General features: G+C 39.9%; 1 protein-coding gene across 1 annotated transcript in view; it reads right to left on the reverse strand.

Annotated features, from left to right (window-relative positions):
- Positions 1–8,551, reverse strand: part of TRPM4 (transient receptor potential cation channel subfamily M member 4) — a 37,505-nt gene extending 28,954 nt beyond the window's left edge. The window contains exons 1-6 of the mRNA XM_015810179.1: positions 8,493–8,551; positions 6,484–6,661; positions 5,747–5,927; positions 3,668–3,834; positions 3,070–3,247; positions 946–1,010 (exon numbers count right to left, since the gene is read on the reverse strand). Of these exons, the coding sequence (XP_015665665.1) occupies positions 946–1,010; positions 3,070–3,247; positions 3,668–3,823 (399 nt within the window). The 5' untranslated portion in view covers positions 3,824–3,834; positions 5,747–5,927; positions 6,484–6,661; positions 8,493–8,551. The remainder of the gene's footprint in view (positions 1–945; positions 1,011–3,069; positions 3,248–3,667; positions 3,835–5,746; positions 5,928–6,483; positions 6,662–8,492) is intronic.
- Positions 8,552–8,957: the final 406 nt, after the last annotated feature.

Raw genomic sequence — 8,957 nt, forward strand, 5'->3', positions numbered from 1 at the left:
AAGTCTGGGGGTCCCAACCGCCACCCCGGCTATTACGTCAGCCAGCTCAGGCAGGGCCGTTGATACATAGCAGGGGGCCAGGTATATAATCAACAGGCCCACTTGTACCCCTTGTCCCCACTTCACAAGGAGAGACTCCACACCGTCTATCTGAGGTACAGTGGTCTCCCTCGGACATAGGTTCTCCCTTATAATGACCACTACCCCACCGCCCCTACCCCGGGTCCTTGGCTGATGAAATACCTGGAAACCCGGCGGGCAGATGTTCATGTCTGATCAGGTTCACTGCTGTTCTTAACTCCCATGACCTCAGGTCTTTAACTCTCTCCTTTCATTGTTATTGTCCCACGTATCTTTACACATTCAAAACTTGGATATATTTTTCTCCTCACACTTTCTTCCATAAGGATAATTATTTGCTATCTCACATTTCATGATCTTTCTCTCCATCTCTGGATTTGTTTCCAGAATGCCTTGTCCATTTTCTATTGTCAGAATCTTTCATTTTTTTGGAACACAAATGAATTGCATCATACATTTTACTCATCTCCCCCCCCATATTCCATATTCTATGCATAAGAAGACCAAGGTTTCCATCTTGGTTTATTCCTTTCTTCAATTCTGTGTTTCTTCTTTGTCTTCCTAAGCCCACAGCAATTTAGGTAACTGCAACTTTGGACTTAATGATCTTATTATTGCTTTCTCCTGAAATTAATTTTCTCTCTCTCCCAAACATTTTATGGAGCACTCTTTCACTGGAAAAAGGGTTACATTCCTTCACATCCAAATGTGGTAACTTAACCCTGTTATCCTTGGAGTGGAACTTTGGACCACTTCCCTAAAGTCTGATTTCTATTTTTGTTCAAGAAAATTCAAGAAAAAAATCTATTTCTATTTCTGTTCAAGAACTCTTCATCTTCTTCCACAATCCCTCAATTCCTTTACCTTGAATATGGCTGAGTCCCCACTGATGAGCAGCAGCAACACAGGAATCTCAATGCTCCCTTCACCTATAAAGTGGAAGAATGGCAAAATGGGGAAAATTAATTAAGGGAACAATGGCCAGACCAAGTCCAAGTAAAATGATGTTGGAAGACCAAATGTAAACTTTTTTGCTATCACTCTGAGAAGAAACTAAGGCCAAGATAATGATCTCCTCAAACTAAATTTGAATCATAATACATGATAAAAATACATCATATTGTATGAAAGTGATTTGTCCCATTGCTTTCTCCTGGGATGCTTTTTTCCTACTTTTCCTACTTTTCAATCTTGCCTACAGTAATGGGATTTTCTGGAGTCCCAAATGTGCTTTTTTTTTCAGGAGGCAACTGGACTTTCCTGTGTTTCTTTTGAAGACATTTTGCTTCTCGTCCAAGAAATTTCTTCTAGTCAGAATTGAAGAAGCTTCTTGGATGAGAAGCGAAACATCTTCAAAAGAAACACAAGAAAGTCCAGTTGCCTCCTGAAAAAAAAAAAGCACCTTTGGGACAACCATATGGATGACTGAGAACCTCCTTAGACATTTAGCTATGCACTTTGGGATGAACACCCTTCGAATGTTGAGAGAGTATGAATGGATTTCCAGAAAATATTGCAGACTACAGGAACTGTTTGTGCTTCAGTTGAGATTCAGACAGCACAGACTCATCCCCAACAGCCTGTGCCTGTTTTCAGCAGTGAAGGGGCACAGGGCAGAAAACATTTTGCAGCTAGAAGGCTACACACACATTTGCACTACTCCTGTTACCTTGAGGACACAGGTAAACCCTCCAAGTGGCCTCAACGACTTGCTAAAAGAATGCAAATGGCCATCTGTCTGCAAGCACTATAAATCTTTCCCCTCCCCACCATCTAGTCAGAGCTGAAGAAGCTTCTTGCATGAGAAGAGAAACATCTTCAAACGAAACACAAGGAAGTCCAGTTGCCTCCTGGAAAAAAAAAAGAAGCACCTTTGGGATAACCATATCTGGATGACTGAGAACCTCCATAGATTTTCTGGAGTCTCTTGTGTAAGTGATGGTGCGATGGATCATCTCTTGGGCAGCGTGATGGCTCAGTGGTTAAGACACTGGGTTTGTCAGCTGGAAAGCCTACAGCCCAGGTTCGAGACCCAAGCATCATGCAACAAAGTGAGTGCCCGTCTTCACCTAGCAACTGCCCACTGAGCAGTTTGAAAGCATGCAAATTCAAGTAAATAAATAGGTACCTAGGGAGGAAACAGTTCTCCATGACGTCAAGCTGGCCCCATGACCACAGAAACGTCTTTGGCTAGCACTGGCTCAAAGGCCTTGAAACAGAGATGAGCCTGGCCTCCTGTAGTCAGCAATAACTAGCAGATAAAATCTGCAGGGGCTCCTTTCCTTTCCTCATGTAAGTATTATCCTGGTTCAAACCTGCCTAGCTTTTCAAGATCAGTGCAGAAGAAAAGAAATTTCTGTGAAGAAAAGTTAACCAGGGGCATAAAGGAATAGGAAAGTGATCCACAGAATTCTGAGTAAATATGGATTAACCAGTATAGCTCTCTGGTTATGGTCCAGCTTGGCAGTAAATTATTGGAATTAATATTTAAGTGCAAAGTGTCTGTAATGAGGCTTGCCAGAACATTATATTTCTTAAAGAATAGGAGGAAATAGGATCATTCGATCAAAAGGAGAGATAAACTGTTGTTGTAGACACAGTGGAGTCAGCAAGAAGATTAGAGTTAGAGACTTACAAAACAGGAGGGGTTTCTTCTCATAAAATAAAGATGCAAAAATGAAGGAAATAGAACCAGAGGAGAGCATAAAAGTTGTGAGCCTGGATGAACCTCACCTCCAGGCAGGCACCCCTGAACACAGAGCTTATTCTTCACCCTGAGAAAGCTAGCTCTTTGGCCTCATTTTTAGGGGTGTAATCCAAATATATTAAGTTGCAATTTAGATTTAGCTATCTAAGGATTATAGAAGCTGAAGTCAGACCCATCTGGAGGTAAGAAAATACTATTAGTCTGTTGCAGGGAGCATGATAAACAGGGTAACTTCCTGTTCCATGTTTTATGTTCCTGTCTACATGGAACAAGTTCCTCACCGCCAGCTCCCACTTTCTGTTGGGCAATAAAGCGTTCCAAATGGGCTCGGAAGGCGGCCTCTCCCCCTGCTTGGCCCAGTGTCCCATTGTCCACCAAGAAGAAGGCAGAATGGTTGGCATCTAGAGGGCAGAAAGGACTTGCGGGGTTTGTCCTGGGGTAACGTGCTGGGAAGGAACCCTTTGGAATAAGAAAAGAAGTAAATTAATCAAACAAGGTAAAGACAGGCATTATTGTCTTTTGTCACTTTGAGCTAAATTAGGAACTCAACTTTTGAGAAATCAAGAATTAAGTGGCAACCTGGGAGATTTAGAACATACAGTGCAAGGGTAACGAAATAGGTAAAGCCAGCACTGTGATAGTTAACTGAATTAGTTTAATCAAATTATTTAAATACAGTTAAAGTAGCTCACTCTTCATGTATTATTTTCCTATTTTTTATATTAATCTTGAGTGGGGGCTCTTATGGACCATGTCTATAGGTTCCAGGAGGTTTCTATGGTCTTAGGACCTCACCCACCTCAGTCTGTAACTCTGTGTTAAACTTCCCAGCCTTAATTCGTCATCTCTGTTAGCATTTCCCTTCTGCAGCCCTCCTACCTTGGGGTTGACAAGACAATGGTGCTCTTCAATGATACCCCATGGAGCAATGCCCATTGCTACAACATGAGTGCTGCGGTTGGTACTGGCCATAGCGTGGTCTCTCACCGCTTCCCCCACATACCGGCCCACACCAGCTTGAAGACCACTTGTCATAATCCAGGCACCTATGTAGGAATAATAAATACAGTAAGAATTACATAAGTGTATTGGCCATTTACAGTATTTCAGTGTTTGGGAAATCATATGAACATTGAATTGAAGTTAAGTATTAACTTAAGTTAACTTACTAAATTAAGAATTATTCAGTTTTTTTTTAAAGAGACAGTTTAAGAAATCATGTTGAAAAACATGATCAGACTTTGTGGAATCCTAAGCCAAGCTATCAGAATTATGACTGAACATTTCCCTTATTACTATCACCCAGCTAGATCTATTATAGTAGCTCACATGACTGACAAATGGCCATGCATGACCATTAAACAAACTGCAACCTGAACACCTGTTTCAGTATAAACTCTTATCTCAAAAAGGTACCCATTAAAGGATCAATCAAGTTAGAACCAGCCTTCTCAGCATCCACCCATCCATAGACCCAGCACTACCTTTTCAAACATGATTGCTGATTCACAACCAGAAACACGTCAGCATTTTTTTTTTTAAAAAAGGCACCCTTAAGGAAGGGAGAATTTGTCCATGTAAGTGTGTTCCCTGCTGAATAATCACACCCTTCCTCCACACCTTTTTTTACTCATGCAATAGGTTGTATCAGAAAAGTCTTTATCAAATATGTACAATGTGCCAAGCATGGACAAAGGTTTCAGTATTCCCCCCCGCCGCATATCTTGTTAGTAGATGTAGATTAAGCAGACATAATTCACCACCCAGCAAACAGAAGACTTTAGTAATTGTTACCAGCAGTATATACAGTTCTCAAATTCTGTATTATGCAATGCCTTAGAACTTGATTTTTGTTCATTTTTTCTTTATCCCTGCTCACAAAATTCTTCAAAATTTTAACAAGTCTCTTTTGTAAATCCAATATAAGAAAGCTATCCACATCACTCCTTTAGTTTGTTATTAGCATATCCATTGAATTATTAAGACATCAATTAATTTTATTTATATATCCAGTGTAGCACTTTTTTGCAAGTATATTCTTATAGTCTTTCATGTTTAAATCCACTTTCAGATCAATTTCAATCTTGTCCTTTGAAACTTTTCCCTCTTCCATAATATCTTTTAAAGATAGTCTATCTATAATGGTGACATTCTTAAAATTAACTTCTGGGTCCATTGTTCAAAATATCCTTATGTCCTGTGTTAAGTATTTTATTCCATTCTGCATTAGTAAGTCAAATTTAAATGTTCTTCCCCTTTAATTGTAATCGTTAGTTTCTTTGCATTTCCTCTAGTGTTCAACCTTCCCGTCTTATCATTTTTTTGAAAGTCAAAATAACACCACTTTCCCACAGAAAAGATTCTTATATAAGTAATTTAAAAATCTTATTTCAAAGCCACCTGGACCCTTATTGCAATGGGAACTTTGCAAAGACAACATTCTAATCACCCTTTGGCTGTGTCTAAAACAAGATTTTAAATCCTTAAATTTGTATTTCAAAACTTCTTTTGCTAAAATATGAGGGGAACTCACCCAGTGCTATAAAACCTATCTTTCTGAAGGTTTCTAATAGCTGCAAAACAGTTAATCAGCAGTTTCAAATGTGATTTAAAAACTATGTAGCAGAACAGATCAAGTCAGATTTGCACAACGTGCTAGATATTCCTATTCTTTTTATATACAAGAAATGTAAACTGAGAAGCATGTTTACTTAGTTTTACCTAGTTGCTATGTAATATGCACACATATCTTTCAATGACTTTACATCCAAGAAAGCCTTTCTTACCCAACTGTTCCAAGGGTAAATATACTCTAACATACTCAATCGTCATTATTCAAATTATCCCACATCAAACTGTTGGCTTCCCAACCCTCCGTTCAAAAGCTTCATTTCCTTGTTCTACAGTGATGTTTTAAAACAGTTACTAAAATTAAAACAAACCACAGAAAGAGTTTACCTGTGCTCTGAGCTGCTTTAACCAGCCCCTTTCTCAGCACGTCTTTGAGCCAGGTCCTTACGGGCCCCTCACCTTCGCCTCCCACCACTGATACCACCAAGTTGGGATGTGGGATTTTCCAGTGATGGGTTACTAAAGCATAGGCATTTGCAGGATCAGATGAGTCGGAGAGGCGAATGAACTGCAAGGGAGAAAAAAAGGATGAGACCAAAGAGACTACAAACTCTGAATAGCTTTATCTAGTCTAGAGTCATCCGTGCTTTGTTACACTTCAGGCATCTTACTCTCTGGACTCATCGTCTTTCTCTTCATGTAGCTGTTGCCCTATATGGCCCACTTTGAGAGACTTTTCCAGGTGATGCTTTATAAGAGTCTGGAGTATTTATCTGCGAAGGGAGTCAGTATGGCAATGCAATGCTATGAGCACCCGTTCAAACAGCTACCTAGAAAGTGGCCAGTTCAATAGCCAGCCAGAAGATATGGTCAATAAAAGAGTAAATTTGGCAGGAAGAAACAAGGAGGGGAATCATGGATCTTCATCCTGTTTCAGACCCGTGTCCTTCTTAGTGCTCCTGCTTTATCCTCCAATATACTATCATTAGGTCATCCCTGACTACATATGTCCTCCTTGTCATTGCATTTAAGACTGGGAAATAATTGCTTTGTCTTTAGGGCCACAGTCTCTTGCCATAATCCTGACTTCATCCTCTGGAATTCTTGTCCTATCACAAGCTCACCTTGCTCGGTCTACGACCAGTGCCTACAAATTCCACCTCTCCATACGCATCAGTTGGCCTCTCTGTCGTATGTTGCGCTGAGTCCCATTTGCTGACAATGGCTGCTCCAAAGGCATCTTCTATGGCTACTGATGTATGTTTTTTGCGAGGACTGCCACACTGACAGAAATTGGAGGCACTGTGAAACAGAATGATGCAGAAGGGATCAGAATAAGGTTGCATCTGTAACTCCAAGGCCCAGTATAACAACTTGAGGGCGATGAGTGGTTTAGAAATCTGAAGTATAAATAAATAAACTCTCCTTTATCTTTTATATAATTTAATACTCTGTGGAGTGAGGTTTTTTTTGAGGGGGATGCTCCTTTGGGTCAGTGTTGACTCTTGGCGACTGTATAGACCAGTCAATGCAATTTTCTTGGCAAGATTTTGGAACTGGTTTGCCATTGCCTCCTTATTACGGCTGAGAAAGAGTGACTGGCCCAAGCTTAGATAGCTGGCTTTGGGCCAAAAATAGGACTAATTAAAACTCACAATCTCCTGATTTCTAATCTAATGTCTTAATTACTATACCAAACTGGTTTCCCAGTTTGCTCAGTAATTCAGTAATGTTCAGATATAGGTAATTCCTAGCAACAGTCGGAGGGGGGGGGGAGAAATATATATAAAGGAAAAGTTCTGGAACAAATGCACTACTTAATCAATTTGCACTGAGTCACTTATTTTTTACTAGGCGTAGTCGTGTGTTCAACTTTGAGTGTGGCCTGAAGAAGGATATAGAACAAATCAATGGCTCTGTAGATGTTTGGCTTTAGTTCCTATCATCTCTGGCTATTGGCCAAAATGGCTGGGACTGAAGGAACTTGGAGTCAAGAATTTGTGAAAGTCAACAGATTTATTTATTTATTTATTATTATTAAATAATAATAAATAAATTTAAATAATAAATTTAAATAATAAACAGATCCCTCATTCTTGAGATAAGCAAACTGAAAGAGATTCAGGAATTTGGGGAATTTGGAAATGTGAAGGAACAATCTATGCTTAACATCAGAAAATGAAGACTCGAGGTGACCATAATCAGAAAGTGATATTTGGTCTAAGAACAATAAAAGAAATGACAGCACACAAAATACATATTTTGGGAGCTATGCAATATAAAGATGTTTATGGGGTAGGATAATTGTTGCCAAATACAAATACTTCTGAACGTTACTACTATCTTTCAGAGGTGTTCATGCATTTTGAAATGTAATTCAAGAACTTCAAAAAGAGAAGGGATGGAGTTAAAGCAGCAGAACAAGGAGAGAAGTGATATAGAGTCATGGATGAACAAAAAAAGAGGTACTGGGAATTGAACAAAAAAAGAGGTACTGGGAGAGTGGACAGTGGGTAGGAGACAGAACAAAGAGAGAGCAAAGCAGAGAGAATCTGTGTGGAGGGCTTGTTTAGAAACAGAATTTTATTATCAAAAGAGAAGATAAAAAGATGCCTTTCCACATACCCGTTTAAAAATTGATGGGGTTTAATTTGCATCTTGTTTCTGTATCAACAAAAATCATTCTCCACATCATCTGACTAAAGCTGATTATTTGGGAAGCCAATACAAAGATTCAGGCCACATACAACTCTGCCTTCCAAAATAGAGGGATGGCCAGGAAAATAGCAGCTACCGTAACATTCTCTCCCAACCCACTAGCCAGATCCTGAGGCAATGCTTCAATTGCAAAGATGACTAAACCAATGGTGAGAAAGAGGAAATAGCTGAAATAAAGCATGGCACAGAGGATGCCCTGCATACATTGAGCCAAAATGTTCTGCCCAGAGTTTAGCAGTGGTGAAATGTAAAATATGGTTAGCGTGAGTGAAGCTTAAGTCTCACATGGGGATCAGAGTGCAGATTTGAGAGATGAAATAGAAACGCTAAACTGTAAATGAGCCTCAGAGGAAGCTAGAAGTGCCTGCTTACATATATCTCAAAGAGCAGAAAAAAAAAATCAAGCTTTACTCACCCTGTATCACTAGGTTGCTCAATGAAAGTTGTGCAGACTTTTTTCTTGAAATATTTGGGGATCCATGCCTGGAAATAAATCACAGTTATGAAACGTCTCAAGAAACTGTCAGCATCTTCCAGGGGTTTAGGTAACCCACCACACAGCAAACATCTGATTGAAGACCCAATACCTGATCCTTTTGGTCAGAAGTGGCCATGGAGCAGAGCAATCAGTCACGGCCACAGAGTGGTTGGAGCAGAAGTCCCAAACCACAGTGCCTACTGTCTAATCTACTGTGCATAAGTAAGAAAACAAGCAGGAAGAACAGTCAAAATCCAGCCTCTGGGTAGCAGCACCGCACCCTATGCAGGAACTTGTTGAACTGGATAAGCACCACCCAGTGGGTAAAATGAAGTTCCCCAAGAGCTAGATTTTCAACAGTTATCTGTCTAGCAGGATTATTGGTGGGTCTGTGTGTTTGTC

Source organism: Protobothrops mucrosquamatus, unplaced genomic scaffold (assembly GCF_001527695.2).
Source record: "Protobothrops mucrosquamatus isolate PMUCROS unplaced genomic scaffold, P.Mucros_1.0 scaffold7, whole genome shotgun sequence".
Lineage (NCBI taxonomy): Eukaryota > Metazoa > Chordata > Lepidosauria > Squamata > Viperidae > Protobothrops > Protobothrops mucrosquamatus.